At 54.2% G+C, this 15,877-nt stretch overlaps 2 protein-coding genes across 6 annotated transcripts in view; one reads left to right on the top strand and one right to left on the bottom strand.

Annotated features, from left to right (window-relative positions):
* Positions 1-12,973, top strand: part of Rusc2 (RUN and SH3 domain containing 2) — a 50,430-nt gene extending 37,457 nt beyond the window's left edge. For all 4 annotated transcript variants that reach the window (XM_085677222.2, XM_085677224.2, XM_085677223.2 and 1 more), the window contains 11 exons: positions 312-2,411; positions 7,548-8,198; positions 8,388-8,573; positions 8,717-8,857; positions 9,565-9,641; positions 9,783-9,957; positions 10,047-10,152; positions 10,737-10,783; positions 11,158-11,947; positions 12,035-12,172; positions 12,255-12,973. In XM_085677222.2, coding sequence (XP_085533348.2) covers positions 380-2,411; positions 7,548-8,198; positions 8,388-8,573; positions 8,717-8,857; positions 9,565-9,641; positions 9,783-9,957; positions 10,047-10,152; positions 10,737-10,783; positions 11,158-11,947; positions 12,035-12,172; positions 12,255-12,450 — 4,539 coding nt within the window. In that variant the 5' untranslated portion in view covers positions 312-379 and the 3' untranslated portion in view covers positions 12,451-12,973. The remainder of the gene's footprint in view (positions 1-311; positions 2,412-7,547; positions 8,199-8,387; positions 8,574-8,716; positions 8,858-9,564; positions 9,642-9,782; positions 9,958-10,046; positions 10,153-10,736; positions 10,784-11,157; positions 11,948-12,034; positions 12,173-12,254) is intronic.
* On the bottom strand, positions 12,900-15,073 carry Cimip2b (ciliary microtubule inner protein 2B). 2 transcript variants are annotated; one of them, XM_048419921.3, is made up of 6 exons: positions 14,918-15,073; positions 14,101-14,324; positions 13,826-14,022; positions 13,660-13,711; positions 13,383-13,580; positions 12,900-13,147 (listed from the first exon to the last, which is right to left on the bottom strand). In XM_048419921.3, exons 1-6 carry the CDS (start codon positions 14,977-14,979, stop codon positions 13,059-13,061), a joined length of 822 nt encoding a protein of 273 aa, XP_048275878.2. In that variant the 5' UTR covers positions 14,980-15,073; the 3' UTR covers positions 12,900-13,058. The 2 variants fall into 2 exon arrangements, with proteins under 2 accessions (XP_048275878.2, XP_048275879.2); XM_048419922.3 differs by having other exon boundaries at positions 13,383-13,435.
* Positions 15,074-15,877: the final 804 nt, after the last annotated feature.

The following is a 15,877-nucleotide window of genomic DNA, read 5'->3' as shown; positions in this document are numbered from 1 at the left end:
AAGGTAATTTTTTCATAAAGAGGGAGGAACATGTTGTCCCTGAGTTCCCCATACAGTCGTATGTATCATTAAAAGAGGTTGCAGTTGAACACACAGTGGCCTTAAAATGGACAGGGTCCCGGGACCTGGACCTGCGCAAGGCAGAGTCTGTGGCAGCGCCCTCTCTGTTGTTGGGCTCGGGCTGTCAGAACCCCACCTGACCCAGAGCCTTTATTCCTCTTGGACTCTCGTTCTTCTGAAAATAATTTGAAGGGCCTGTCCCTGATTTCCAGGGAGGTGACATTAGGTTCCCTTTCTCTTCCTCTCTCCAGGTGCCAAGCTCTCCTGATGAAATGTGTTCTGCCCCACTGGGCTCCAAAGGCAGTGTCTGGTGCTGTTGATGCCCTTGTTGGAACTTTCCAAAATGGATAGCCCCCCTAAGCTGACTGGAGAGACCCTCATCGTCCACCATATCCCTTTAGTGCACTGTCAAGTCCCAGACAGGCAATGCTGCGGGGTGCCAAGCGGAGGCAGCGGGGGCACAAGACCCAACCCCTTCTGCCCGCCCGAGCTGGGCCTCACCAAGTCTGACCAGGACCTGGGTCAAGCTGACTCCCTGCTATACAACAGTCTGCACTCTGCTGCAGGGGCATCTACGCGGTCTTCAGACAGCAGCAAGAGTAGGAGTCGGGATGGCCGCGGCCCTGGAGCTTCCAAACGACACAATCCCTTCTTGGTGCAGGAAGGTGTGGGTGAAGCAGGACTTGGTGACCTGTGTGACGACAACACTGGAGAGAGTGCCACCCAGCAGTCCTTCCATCTGCACAGCGCCAGCCAGCCCACCTTCCATCTGTCTTCTTTCCAGCTGCCATCGTCGGGCCCTGGCCTGCGAAGGCCGTGGTGCGCAACACGCAATCGACCCGGAGTGGTGGAGGGGCAGGAACAGGAGCCAGCAGCAGCCTTGGGGACCCAGCAGGGCAGCACCAGCCACTGCTGCCAGCCAGAGCTGGACTCTGAGACCATGGAGCTGGACGAGTGTGGGGGACCCGGTGGGAGTGGCAGCGGAGAGGGAGCCAGTGATACCTCTGCCTTTTCCTTTGAACAAGAGTGGAAGCTCAGTTCAGACGAATCCCCGAGAAACCCTGGGCGCTCGGGTTTGGGGGTTCAGCACTGCCACTGCAGCAGCGCGTCCAGTCAGTCCGAGGCGGCTGACCAGTCCATGGGTTACGTCAGCGACTCCTCCTGCAACAGTTCAGACGGTGTACTAGTCACCTTCAGCGCCCTCTACAACAAGACGCACGGCAGCTCCCGTGCCAACCTCAACTCTGTCCCTCCATCCTGCAGCGACTCTTCCTTCTGCAGCCAGTCCGACCCTGGAGCCTTTTACCTGGACCTGCAACCCTCCCCAGCTGAGTCGAAAATGTCCTGTGAGTCCCACCACCCCGAGAGTGGGGACAGGGAGGAGGGCTGTGGTTGTCCGCATGCCTCGTCTCCCGAGCTCGATGCCAACTGCAACTCCTACCGCCCACACTGTGAGCCCTGCCCAGCTGTGGCTGACCTCACAGCCTGCTTCCAGAGCCAGGCCCGCCTTGTGGTGGCCACACAAAATTACTATAAACTTGTCACCTGTGACCTGTCCTCGCAGTCCTCCCCCAGCCCGGCTGGCTCTTCCATCACCAGCTGCTCTGAAGAACACACCAAGATCAGTCCTCCACCAGGCCCTGGCTCGGAGCCAGACCCCAGCCAGCCCTCTGAGTATTACCTCTTCCAGAAGCCAGACATCCCGCCCGAGGAACAAGGAGGAGTGGCTTCCTCAACGGAAGCAGCAACTACCCTGGGCCCCACTGTACTTGAAGGGCAAGTGTACACAAATACTTCACCCCCCAACCTAAGCACCGGCCGGCAGCGCTCTCGAAGCTATGATCGGAGCCTGGAGCGCAGCCCCCCTGTCCGCCTGGGCTCGCTGGAGCGCATGCTGAGTTGCCCAGTACGCTTAAGTGAGGGCCCAGCAGCCTTAGCTGGGCCTGCTTCCCCACCCAGGAGGGTTACCTCTTTTGCTGAATTGGCCAAAGGCCGGAAGAAAACTGCACCAGGCTCTGGCTCGCCACCACTTCGGGTGAGCGTTGGAGACTCCTCCCAGGACTTCTCGCCCATCCAGGAAGCCCAGCACGACAGGACGGGCCAACTTGATGAAGGCACCCGATGCAGCTACAGTCTGCCAGCCATGCCCTTGGGGCCAAGCCTGGACCTCCTTGGCCCAGAACCCTGGTCCACCCAGCTTTGTCAGGGCTCCCAGTCCAGCGAGGTGCCACTTCCTAGCCTCAGAGCTGCTGGGCAGGGCCCCTTGGCCCAGCTGATGGATCCCGGGCCTGCTCTTCCAGGGAGCCCAGCCAGCAGCCATACCCAGAGGGATGCAAGAGCTAGAGCTGACGGTAAGGAACTCGGAGAACGCCAGAATGCCAGAATGCATCCATTCTGTACCAGCCTGGACCTCATTCCCAGGGTGGAGACAGGAAGAAGAGAATAGCAAATAGATAGGTCACTAGGACTTGGAGTCTGGTACCCGGGGAAACCCTGGAGCTGAAGCACAGGTCCTTAAACCAGAAATGAAATTGCTAACAGGCAAGGTGTGTTGTCAGTTGTAGACACGCAGGGATTTACAGTGCTTGGAGCAGCTGAGGGGCATGTCCAACAGGGAGACCGCAGTGGAAAACGGTGAAGTCTGTTCTTTGATCATTAATGACAGTCCTGCATGTAAGAGCCTGACGTGGCATGTGCCTCTGGAGACTGAGGCAGGAGAATTGTTTGAGGCCAGCTAGCATGAGCAACAAGGTGAGACCCCCCTCTTTAAGAAAAAACAAAATGGAAACCTCAGAACTGACCGTTGCCCTGACCTTTCAGTCCCTAAGTCTGGAAGAAAGGTTAGGGTTAGATTTTGTCCTCTCTTAGAAGAACATCTAGGCTCACAAAAGAGTCCGTACAAAGCCGCACGGGCTCGGAAGCTGATGCTTTCCAGGAACTGCAGTAGACTAATTTAGCATAACTGCCAGGATGGGGCGAGCCCCTCATGGGTTGGCATCAGAGCGACTGTGTGGTTTGGTTTTCTGTTTGCTGAATGGCACGTTTTGACTTGCATTTCTAGAAAGATCCTTGATGGTTTGGGTGGAGAGACTACCGGCTTGAGCGATGGTGGACCCCTGTGAATTCTAAGTCAGCTCTTCTACTTAGTGACAGCCCAGCTAGGGCTTCACAGTGAGACCCTGGACGGGGCGAGGTGGGGTGGGGTGGCAGTTAAATCTGATCGCAGGAAGAATGTGTGGGCTTACAAAGTAGACAGGAAGAGAGTCTGACCAGAGTGTGATTGAGGGCTAAGCAGAGCAGCCCTAACGGTCAATCGGGGATGCGGCTGGACTTGATGGGCACATCCTGTAATCCTAGCATTTAGGAAGTGAAGACTGGAGAGTCAGGAGTTCAAGATTGGGCCAGTGAGATGGCCAGGCAGGTGTAGGCACTTAGAGTCCAAGCTCTGCAACCTGAGTGAACTCCCTGGAACTCAGACAGCAGTGAAAGGAAAGTACCAGCTCCACAGTTGTCCTCTGCTCCCACACTGTGCACACATACAGTGATAATTAAAATGCATGCTTTAGCCAGGCGTGGTGTCACACATCTTTAATCCCAGCACTCAGGAGGTGGAGGCAGAGGCTTGGGGATCGTGTGCCATCTTGTTACACACAGTGAGTTTCAGGCCAGTCAGGGCTACATTGTCTCAAAGTGTTAAAGTAAAGGCGGTCTGGAGAGGTGATTTAGTGATTGAAGCGCCTGCCAGGTATCACGGTCCCCACCCTCAAAACTGTAGACGTCACAAATGCCTGGTGGTTTGGCAGCCTACCTGTAACCCCGGCCCCAGACAGCAGAGAGAGATGCCCAGAACAAGCGAGCTGTCAGTACTGACTCTATCCAAGAGCTCTAGGTTTGACTGAGTTATCCTGCCTCAGTGAATAAGGTAGATGAGTAATCAAGGGTGATTCCCAATATCACTCATACATGTGCAAATGTGCACATACATATTTACACATGTACTTATACATGTGCAAGCATATACACATACATACACACCACATAAGCAAAAATGGAAAAATGAAAAAAAGAGATGGAGAGAAAGAGATAGGTAGGAGAGGGCCATTAAAGTATTTTTACTGTACTAAAAAAAAAATTTTAATACTTTTTAAATTTAAGTATTTTTATTGGGTCAGTGAGATGGTTCAGCTGAGAAAGGCAGTGGCTGACAGGTTGTTCATCCTGAAGTCCACATGGTGGAAGGAGGAAGTTGTCCTCGTACCCCCTCCTGTACACACAATAAGGTTGTGGAAACTATGTAACTGTTTTGCGGCAGGGTCTTCTCCATCCTAGATTGGCCTCGAACTGTGTAGCCAGGACAACCTTGAGTTTCTGATTCTACTCTCTCTACCTCCTGCTGGGATCATAGGAATGAGCCTCTAGATTTATTCACCCCTCAGGACTGGCCAGGGCTTCTTCCTGCCTTACAAGGCAAGCACTCTACCAACTGAGCTCCGTCCCCAGTCCCTAGTATGACCTTTGTATCAAAGTCGTGCGTTGTCCCATAAGTCTCCAGTGAAATGTCACAGGTTTTTCTCTTGACTGTACACACCCTTCTTTAAATCAATAAGTGAATCGACAGTCCATCGAATGTATGGATGACCCAGGAAAAAGCAGTTTGGGAGTGACAGGAAGAAGCTGAAATGCCCCCCGAGAACCTGAGCAGCGGGGCCCACACTTAGTAAAGGGGCTTGTCAAATCATATAGAGCAAAACTAACAAAGCAGAGGGCAAAGAGAAACTTGATTTGTAAAGTCTCCTTGAGTTGATTTGGGGCTGGTAATTGATTGCAGACCCATGAGTCAGCAGTTTCGAAAAGCCCTGTACAAAGGTCAAATGACAGGCGTGCTAGGTGGGAGATTGCAGGGACAGCCCACCCCTCCTTTGAAAGAAAGCTTGATCACTGGCTTCCCGTGGAACTCTGCACGGGGCATTTTAAGAAGGAACTAAGGAACTAGGGCTGCTTCTCCCAGGTATACAGCATGTGGTGTGATCTCTGCCTAGGATTTTCTTAAGAATCCTCTCATAGGAAGGTGAGAGAACTTGTTTTGGGTCCCAGGGTAAAACTAACACCGGTTCCTCAAGGTGATCTCCCTTCTAAATTAATCTTATTCTTCTGTCTCCTACCATATATTGGGAATAGCGGGATGGATTTTGGTTTTGGAAGTAGGATCTCCCCATGTAGCCCAGGCTAGCTTCAATTTCAGATACCCCTGCCTCAGCCTCCCAAGTGCACATGCAGCAGAGGACAGTGTTTTCTTAGAGGGTAGGACTAGATAGATAGTCCGGATATGCTTTACTAGGACTAGATAGATAGACCGTCCAGATACGCTTTACTAGAACTAGATAGATAGTCCGGCGGATACGCTTTACTAGGACTAGATAGATAGACAGTCCGGATATCCTTTAAATAGGTGCTGATAAAACTGTTGGTAATAAAACTAAGAAGACCCAGTCAGCCTTGAAGTGTGATTTGTGGAAGGAAGACACGCCTAGTGGAGAAAGCCGTACTTAAAAATGGGGCTGAAGGAGGAGGCGGGGATAAGCTCAGGACAGCCCTTGGCCTAGTACATCTGGGACTAGATTCAGCCCCTGGTGGGGAGAGAGAAAAGAGAGTCAGAGAGAATGGCTGATATGGGAATTTGAGGAGAAAGCAACCCAATTATGGTGTAGATATTCCTGAGAACGTTGTCTTTATTCTTTAAGCACTAACCACGGAAGATAAGATACATTAATTTTTTAAGAAACTAGGTTTATAAAAGATATTTTGATATAGATGAGACTGGACTGGAATCAGAAATAGAGATTCATTTATTTAACTGTTCAGTTCCTGGACCCTGGAGACACAACAACCAATAGGATTTGGCCCCCACTTTGCTGGGCCACCTGTGAAGAGTCACAGAGCAGGCACATGGGGAAAGAAACTTCCCCATGCTTTACAGACGAAAGAGACCGGGTCAGAGGGCTCCTTGGCTGGGGTCTGGCCAGGATGTATGGGGTGAGATCTCCGGCAGAAGGGACAGCAGGATGGCCGTGAGTGTGCTGTGGTGAAGGACTGGATGAAGGATGACTAACTCATAGCAAGGAGAAGGACAAAGTGTCCTCAGCACTAGGGTTGACGGTCTCCCCAGCATGATTCTGAGAGGCTTCTCTGCGGCTGTACACCCATCCCTCGTGACTCATCGAGGTAAATAAGAAAGACGCACGGCAGACCCAGCCTGGTTCACTGCATGTGTGATGTGGTGGAGCACATGGCCCCAGAGCCAGACTCTGGCTTGGACAAAATTCTGGCTTGGCCATTTCCTAGCTGACTGATCTTAACCTGAGACAATGACTTAATGTCTCTACTTTTAAAATTTCCTGATCTATGTGTGGCGGGATGGCTCAAACCTATAATGCCAACACTTGGAGGTTGAGACAGGAGGATCAGAAATCCAAGGCCAATCTTGGCTACAAAGCAAGATCAAAATAAGCCAGAACTATGTGAGATCCTGTCGAAAGGAAGGAAGGAAGGAAGGAAGAAATTCTTGATCTGTGGAGAAGTCCTGCCTTATAGTGGTTGAGCCACGCCCAGGGTTTTAGGTCCTGTAAGGGTTATGGCGCCATCTTGTGTTCATTCAGATATCTGCAGCACGTGCTGTGTCCCCCTGCGTTGCCTCAGAGTTGGGGAGCACATTCCTGTGCAGGAAGAGTACACATGGACACTGAAGTTCTTAGGGGATCGTGGAAAAGCGAGAATGTGGATGCAGAATAGGAAGGCTGGTTCAGCTGCCAGCCTAAGTGTCTTGCTGCTGTGTGTACTCAGAAAATGGAGTATGTGAGCAAACTGTGTGAGTGGAGACAGGTGAGAGCTTGAAGTCAGCAGCATCTTGACACTGAGTCTGCGACTCTTACAGTCTGTGAGTGGTCCCACCATCGACAGAATGGAGGCATCAGGAAAAAACGGACAAAGCTGATAGGTGGATGGCGGTAGGGTCCGAGCATCTCCCAGGACACGGAGAAGCTGATAGGTGGATGCCGGTAGGGTCCAAGCATCTCCCAGGACGTGGTTTGGGGACTGTCTTTCTAGTGAGGCTGTTTTTGTTTAAAATGAAAGCAAAACCCATGGCAAGGTGATCTAAGATAAGGAGAAGATGAACTTAGTGCTGGGAGCTTGGGCATCTGCGTGAAAGTCTGAAATCCAGCTCCCTTTGCAAGGGAGAGCATGTTCAGTGTGAGGAAAGGACTGAGCCTCTCATACACCTTAAGACCTTTGGAGTTCAGAAAGTGGAGAGGCAGAAGGCAGTCCAGACCATAACACATGGGGAAGGTCTTACAAGGAGTAGTCCCCCCTCCACCAATGTGGGTCCAGCAGCCCAGGCTTGCCCGCCTTCCCCTCAGGTATCATATAGCTGCACTTATGTGGGTTTCAATGTCCCTCTGGCTCAGCCATTCTCCATCCTGTTGCTGCAGGGGGCGGCACTGAGAGCCGACCAGTGCTTCGCTACAGCAAGGAGCAGAGGCCGACCACACTGCCTATCCAGCCCTTCGTGTTCCAGCATCACTTCCCCAAGCAGCTGGCCAAGGCCCGTGCCCTCCACAGCCTCTCCCAGCTCTACAGTCTCTCAGGCTGCAGCCGTGCGCAGCAGCAGCAGCAGCAGCCTGCCTCGCTGGTTATCTCAGCTACTCAAGGCCCAGCCCCAGCTCCCTCAGGAGAGCCACAGCCATTCACACCCCACACCACTGGCAGGGGTGCCAGAAAAGCTGGGCCTGAGCCGGAGACCTCGAGGCCGTCACCCCTGGGAAGCTACTCCCCTATCCGGAGTGCCGGCCCCTTTGGGCCCAGCACTGACTCGTCCACCTCTACCTCCTGCTCCCCTCCTCCAGAGCAGGCCGCAGCAGCAGAAAGTCTCCCCCCGTGGAGCCACCCTTGTCCTCCTGTGCGGCCTGCTGCCTCCCAGCAGCCACTGAAGGAGGACCAGAAGATTCCAACCTTGACTGAGTACCGGCTTCATGGCACAGGAAGCTTGCCACCTCTGGGCTCCTGGAGATCTGGCTTTTCCCGGGCAGAGAGCCTGGCTCGAGGAGGTGGTGAGGGCAGCATGGCCTCCAGGCCCAACAATGGTATGACCTTCATCTGTAGCCCTGGCAATCCTCCCACTCCTTTGAATGGCTTCTTATGTGTTCAGCACGGGTCATACCCACAGCGTCTGGCGTATTTGCCATATCTTCTCAACCCTAGCATTATATGGGCCCCTGGGTCGATGTGAAATGCTGTCCCCTAACTCTGCCTCTCACCTGTTCTGCCCCCAGCCAACCACCTATCCCCTCAAGCCCTCAAGTGGCGGGAATACAGGAGGAAGAACCCATTAGGACCACCCGGCTTGTCAGGAAGCCTAGATCGAAGGCCACAGGAAGCTCGGCTGGCCCGCAGGAACCCCATCTTTGAGTTCCCCGGTTCTTTTGGCCCTGCCAGCCATCTGAATTACCGGCTGAACGGTGTGTGACCGCAGTCCCTGGTATACCCAGGACAAGCTGGGATGGGTTTGGAAAGGGGTCAGTTAGTCTAGAGGGAGGAGAGCACCAGCTGAGCCAAGAACTCTAGGGAAGAGCTTCAGGATAAGGTTTTTCTTTCTTTTCAGGTCAAGTAGCAAAGCCGTTACCACTGACCTGCCCTGACCTCCAAGACCCCTTCTCCTTAACGGAGAAACCTCCAGCTGAGTTCTGTCTGTCTCCAGATGGCAGCTCGGAGGCCATTTCCATTGATGTACTTCAGAAGAAAGGTTTGTATCAACACCAGCCTGGTCCAGGGGTTCTGCTCTCAGTACCCGCTGTGCCTGCTGCCCTAGCTAACCCTCCAGAAGGAGTCTGTGGGTGTTAGGGCAAGAGGTAGAAGTTTGTGTGGTATACTGCGTGAGGGTCATATATCAGGAACCTAAGAATCGGCTCCAGCCCTTCCTTCAGCAGTGAGAGAGACTATTCCATAGTTTCTGAAAATTTACAGGAGTCTGGTGTGGTGGGAGGCAGGGGCAGGTGGATCTCTGAGTTCAAGGCCAGCCTGGGTAATACAGTGAGACCATCTCAAAAACTCCAAACAAAGCCCTAAGTGCTGAAGGTGTGGCTACCTGGGTACACACGGTGGTGCCATCTGAGAAGACAAGGACTGGCAGGAACATGCTGTTAGCAGCGACCAGTGACCTCTGAGCAATGTTAGGGAGATGCTGGGAAGGGAACCAAGCATAAGTGTGGGCAAAGGGGCAGGGCTGGCAAAGGAGAAGCTGGAGGTCCTTGTAGCAAGTGAGACACAAAGGGTAGAGAGGGAGGGGAGAGCCCTCTGTGGGGAGAGCAGCCACCCATGGGTGCACAGTGAGATACAGATGGGTAGGGACAGGTATGAGTGGGGCTCCCTCTTGCCCACCGAGGGGTCAGCCTCCATTGGATGGGCTAGAGTCTTGAGAACGGCACAGTCATCCCAGCTCCTTCCTCACAGGGCTGGTGAAAGCTGTCAACACTGCTGTGGACCTTATCGTGGCCCATTTTGGCACAAGCCGGGATCCTGGGGTCAAGGTAGGCCGGAGCTATGAAGAGCTAAGATGTGCCCTGCAGACTCGGCTGTTTGTGTCCGGGGATGGAGGTGGCCAGGGGGAACCGGGGGGCTGGCTAAGTGAGAACCAGGCCAGGCTTCTCACGTTGCCCTATGATCTGCAGGCAAAGCTGGGGAACAGTTCTGTGAGCCCCAATGTGGGCCACCTGGTTCTGAAGTACCTGTGCCCTGCGGTCCAAGCTGTGCTGGATGACGGGCTCAAGGCCTTCGTGCTAGACGTGATCATTGGACAGCGTAAAAACACGCCTTGGAGTGTGGTCGAGGCTTCCACACAGCTAGGTAGGGGCCGGACTGCGACTCTGGGCTCCAGGATGAGTGCCGAGTTCCAGAGACTAGAAATGTGATCTTCAGCCCTGTCTCCTCCCCAGGCCCATCCACCAAGGTCCTGCATGGTCTCTACAACAAAGTCAGCCAGTTCCCGGAACTCACCAGCCACACTATGCGCTTCAACGCCTTCATCCTCGGCCTGCTCAAGTAAGTGTGTAGAAGGCAGGGTCTCAGCAGCCAGCCTCACCATAGCTCTGCATCCTCTAAAGGCCCTGCTGCCGGGAATGAGGCCGTTTGTGCAAGGCCTGGGGATGCCTTTACCCCCCTTCGCTGCAGCATCTCGGCAGGCACCCACCCACAAGCCCATCCACTTTCACAGGCCCATGGCCTGGCCTATTTAGAAACCGAGTTTCTCAGTGTTCAGGGTCTTGCAAACTGTGATCCTCTCAATCCCAGCTCTGCTTCTAAATCCTGCCTCAGACCACGTGCCATCGAGTAGCATGTCCCAGGTTTCAGCCCGGTCTTGACCTTTGGCCCAGAGCAGTCTGTTCTCACTCAGCAGTCACTCTGACTTATGTCTGCTGCCCCATTCCAAGAAGAAACGACTGACTTGTGTATTCCATGTGTGCCCCACTCCCCACATCCTCATTGACTTTCCAGAATTACATTACAAGGTGTACTGGCAGCAGCTGGCCATAAATGTCCATCTGTATTTCCTTCCTGTATCTGCCCTTCTGCGTTGTCTGACTGTGTTCATGTGAGACTTAACCTTTTCACCTCTCCCTCTCCAGCATCCGGTCCCTGGAGTTCTGGTTTAATCACCTGTACAACCATGAAGGTAATGCCCACAGACTGCTCCGGCTCATGAGCTAGGGTAGGAGGGGAGGGGGGGAAGGTAGGAGGGGGGGGAGGTAGGGGGAGGCCCACCCACACTTTCATTCTCGGAGTCTGGGGCTTCTCCTTGACTTAGAGCCGTGGAGGCAGCAGTAGGCTTAGGCTGTCTAGCAGTTAGGATGGCCGTGAGCCCCAGAATTTCTCTCTGACCTCAGAGCTGCCGCTTCAGGTGACAGGATGTACGCACTGCACGCTGCAGCTGGCGTCCTGTGAACCGAGGCAGAGCGCAGCCTATGCAGCAGCATGCAGACCTCGCCGTGTCCCTTTCAGACCAGATCCCACTTCTGTGCATGAATCCGTCACCCTCTCTTTCCCTAGATATCATCCAGACCCATTACCAGCCCTGGGGCTTCCTGCGCGCCGCTCACACAGTGTGCCCTGGCCTCTTCGAGGAGCTGCTGCTGCTGCTGCAGCCATTAGCCCTGCTGCCCTTCAGTCTTGACGTGCTATTCCAGCACCGGCTGCTGCAGAGTGGGCAGCAGCAGCGGCAGCACAAGGAGCTGCTGCGCGTGTCCCAGGACCTGCTGCTCTCTGCACACTCGACACTGCAGCTGGCCCGGGCCCGAGGCCAGGAGGGCCCTGGGGAGCGGGTGAAGGGTGTGGGTGCCTCAGAAGGCGGAGAAGAGGATGAGGAAGACACCCAAGAGGCGGCTGTGGCCGGAGGGAGCTCCGAGCACTCCAGGTGGACCCGAGGGGGTCAGGCGGGCTGGTGGTACCAGCTCATGCAGAGCTCCCAGGTCTACATCGATGGCGCTACCGAGGGCTCTCGGTTCCCTCGCAGTAGCAGCGCTGGTAGTGAGAAAAAGAAAGGGGTAGGCAGTGGGGGGCCTTCCCAGGCTCCGCCACCACGGGAAGGTGTAGTCGAGGGGGCTGAGGCCTGCCCTGCCCCGGAGGAGGCCCTTGGCCAAGAAAGGGGCTGGCCTTTTTGGATGGGGAGCCCCCCTGACTCCGTGCTAGCTGAACTGAGGCGGAGTCGAGAGAGGGAAGGGCCTGTTGCGCCCCCAACAGAAAATGAAGATGGAACCGCAGAGCCTTCCTCAGGAGGCATCAAATGGGGACACCTCTTTGGTTCTCGGAAAGCTCAGCGGGAAGCCCGGCCTGCAAACAGGTGAGAGCCACTGGTATAGACAGTGGTGGTGCAAGCCTGGTCTAAATCTGGACATAGGCAGAACACGAATCTGTTTCCTCCCCCTAGGCTGCCTTCAGACTGGCTGAGCCTGGACAGGTCTGTGTTCCAGCTGGTAGCGCAGACAATGGGGTCCCGTCGGGAGCCAGAGCCCAGGGAGAACCTGCAAGAGTCACACCCTCCAGCCCTGCCCTCCAAACCTCCGTGGTATGCCCAGGGGAATGAAGTATTGGGGAGCTTGACCGGCTTCTCAGAGGCCTTCTCTGACCTCCGTTCGTTGTTTCTCCAGTGAGGTGCAGGCGCTGTGCCACCATCTGGCCACAGGCCCTGGACAACTGAGCTTCCACAAAGGCGATGTCCTGCGGGTGCTGGGACCAGCTGGAGGAGACTGGCTGCATTGCAGCCGGGGCCCTGACACGGGCTTGGTACCTCTGGCCTATGTGACATTGACTCCAAGTTCACCACCTGGAAGCAGCCAGAACTGAGGCCTTATGCATGCTGGTGGCCTCAGGGACCCTGATATCCCCCCAAGACTCAGAATCTGAGAGTTCTTCCCAAGCCCTTAGGCTTGGCTGCAAAAAGTAGACTGAGAGCCGGGGGCCACGTATCCCTGTGCTGGCACCTGCTCCCTGTGCTCAGTATTAATTACTCCTCCTCAACCGTCCCAGCGACTTTGTCCAGACCTCCACCCAGGAGAGGAGGGGAGGACGCAGCACTGGGCTGCCAAGATCTTTCCTGGCCCATCTGGGCCAACACTTTATGGGTGTAGACAAGTCTCCAGAGGGAGGTGGCCCAGAGGCCATTTGTGGGTTTACTAGGCCGAGTGACAATGAGGATGGATCAACAGTATTGGGGCCAGAGCCCTGAGCCCCCCCATGCTGTAAATAGACAGTGACCAGTGCCTGGTCGTCAGAATAGGAGGAGGAGCCCAGGCTTCTGTTTATGTATTTATTTATTTATTTATTTATTATGCCTATTAATAAAAAGGTGCTCAGCCTCTAAACCATTTTCTTTGTGCCCCTCCCCCTACCTGCCTCTCTTCTTTCCAAAAAGATAGGATAGGACAAAAAGAGAGACCTTGAAATCCTGGTACTTAAGCCAGGAGCTGTTTCTGAGTGGTGCCAAGGCCCAGAGCATCATGGGTGAGGTGTCCAAATGTACCACCAAACTGGAACTTATACCCTGTGTGGTCAAGAGAGCCTGTCATGTGTAGCCAGAGGCATGAACAATCCATTTAATTCCCAGCTGCATAGACTCTCCAAACCGCCCTCGGAAATCTGCTCTGAAACCAGAGTGCCTTGGTTTCCTCTAAAGCTAAATCACAGAACCTGACATCCTCCTTATCTGCTTATTCCAGTTCCCCAAACCACCCCCACACCCACCACACACACACATCCCAGTTCCCAAAGCCTCTCACCTGGCACGTAACCACCATAGTGAGGAAGGAGACCCAGGTTTTGGAAGTTGGGCCTGGGGAGTGGAGAAAGAGGTTTGGGATCCTTCTGCACTCTGCCCTTTGAGCACTTCTGCCCAAATTCCTGCAGTGCCTGGTTGGTGAGCACGGGAAAGCTAGCGCCAAAGAGGAAGCGGGCACGGGGCACATAGCCAGTGAAGCCTGGGGGTAGGGAGAGATGCTAAGTCAAGACATCCTGGGGATCTCCCCATGCCTTTGGTCATTACCCACGTCCTCTTACCTGACATGAAGAATTTCTGGGGATCTGTGTCATCCATGGAGTAGGGGGACGTCTAACGAGAGATGTTAATGAAAGAAAACTAGGATTGTAAATTCAAGCTCCCAGGAGACAGAGCTGGCAGCCAATCCCCGTGTCCCTCCCCCATCACTAGCCTTCCCCAGCTCACTTGGGCCACCTCCTGCTTCAGCTCCGGCTCCTCTGCCTCAGGCCCTTGGTCTTTCTCGGCTTCTTTTCCTCCCTTGGCCTTCTTTGACAGCTCATGACTCTCCTCCTGCCCATGCCTTTGAGTAAAGTTGTTCATAGCTTCAGCCCAAACCTGGTTGCAATTCTTGGCAAACATGAACTGTGCCTGTGGTATAAAACCTAGCAGAGAGAACGATGTGTGTGTGTTCAGGACACATCCTGTGGGGAGGGGCCACCCGTTCAGGCCGCCATACACACCTGTATACCCAGGGACTATGCTGGAGCTGAGCCTTTCATGCCCATGCCTGGGAGGTAGCCTCCCGCTGGAAATCCCAGGAGATCTTGGAGACTCAATGGGAGGCAGAAGCTTGCGGTGAGCAGGAGGCCAGGCTAGGCCAGGAGGGCCTCGAAGTAGCTGACCGGTCACCTGCCCGTAGGTCTGGCCCATGCTGTACCGAAGTAGTGGGCAGTGTCCAGTGTACCTGAAGCACAGGACCGACCCCTTAGCTCCATGACTGATCGCCACTGTCACCATCATCCTGACACAGGCACAAAACCCTGCTCTTGTTATGTACTTGGAGCAAGTGTTTGTTTCCCTCTCTGTTTCTTTATAGACAGGGTCTCTGTAGCCCAGGCTGACCAAACTCCTTTTGTTCCTTCTGCGCCCCACCCCCTGCTGGAATCAGGCAGGTACCAACTACCCCTCATCCCCAGCTTTAGTCAATAGGTCATTTTTGTTCGTTTCTTTGTTTTCCCTACTGGAGACTGAATCTAGAGCCTTGTGCATGCTGGGTAAGCATTAAACCACTAAAGCTGCTCCTTGCCCAGCCCCTGAGCAAGTGTTTCTAGGCCCTCTGCTTGGTTTGCAATCCTCCCGCCCTGCTTTTACCCTGTTTCCATGGAGAAGACAACGCAAGCCTTTGTTAGACCCAGCTATTCCACGTCCCATTTCCCCTTTCCATACAACACCACAGGTACCCCCATTCTCAAACCCAGGGTCTAGGTGAACCAACTCCTATCCCCAAACCCCTGTTTCCCAAAGCAGGCAGAAGAGCGCTGCGGGAAGAAGGCTTACCCTGGAATATAATGAGGATTCCGAGGGCTGAGTCCTGGAATGTCGATGTTGACCACAGCCATGGGAACCGAAACAGTTCCTTTTATTTCCCTTCCAGGAGGGACTCTGGGCCGTGTGTACTGTGTCCAGGGCTATGGAGCTAGAGGAAGGGGTGGGGCTGAAGGTGGAGAAGGGAGGTACTGGTGAGGAGATTGCCTAGGCAAAGCCAGCAGAGCCTGAGAGGAGCAGACTTCTTGGTCTGCCCTGGGACTAATGCCATCCTGTCACCTGGGGCAAGGCAGAGACAGAGGGATACACCTGCTTCACTCCATCCCAAGAAAGCTGCTAGGTGGGGGGTGAGGGGATGAGAGAGACCTATAGGGTCATTCGGCTCTGTGTCGGAAGACTTCCTGCTTAAGGCCCTTCCTGGCTGAAGAGAGGTGGCTGTGCTGCCCCCATGAGGCTTGTGGGAAGAGCTGGGGTTTGTGTAGAGAGGCTTCAAGGAGAACGTGAGTCGAGTCGTTCAAAGGGGAAGCCTGGGGGTGGGAGGACAGTGGGGTCCTAAGCTCCTAGGCAGGACCACTGAAATGATTTGCGTCAACAAAGGATTAGCTAGAAGCAGCTATAACATGAATCTTCCATTCCTCCGTGCTCGGCTCAGCACCCTGTGATGGCGGAATGCGGGAATGGAATTCCGCAGGCCTCTGGGTGAGACTGAGTCACTGTCCCCTCTCACAGCTGCAAATGGCACTGTTTACTCTGTCCACTCTGAAGCCCAAATCAACGTATACAGGTGTTTATTTTTCCAGCGCAAGACTGGAAATCCCAGGCCGTGCGCATGCTACGCAAATCCTCTTCTGCTCGTGTGTGTCTCAGGACACAGCTATCTTTTAATTCAGGAAAGTATGAAGCCAGAATTGTGGAGTAAGGGCAAGACCTGGGGCATGAGGCCAGGCGGGCTTCGACTTCTATCCTGAAGGC

This window comes from Myodes glareolus, chromosome 16, assembly GCF_982192425.1.
Source record: "Myodes glareolus chromosome 16, mMyoGla1.1, whole genome shotgun sequence".
NCBI classification, from domain to species: Eukaryota; Metazoa; Chordata; class Mammalia; order Rodentia; family Cricetidae; genus Myodes; species Myodes glareolus.
Note: the sequence above shows the minus strand (reverse complement) of the source record. Positions and strands in the feature narration are given on the sequence as shown.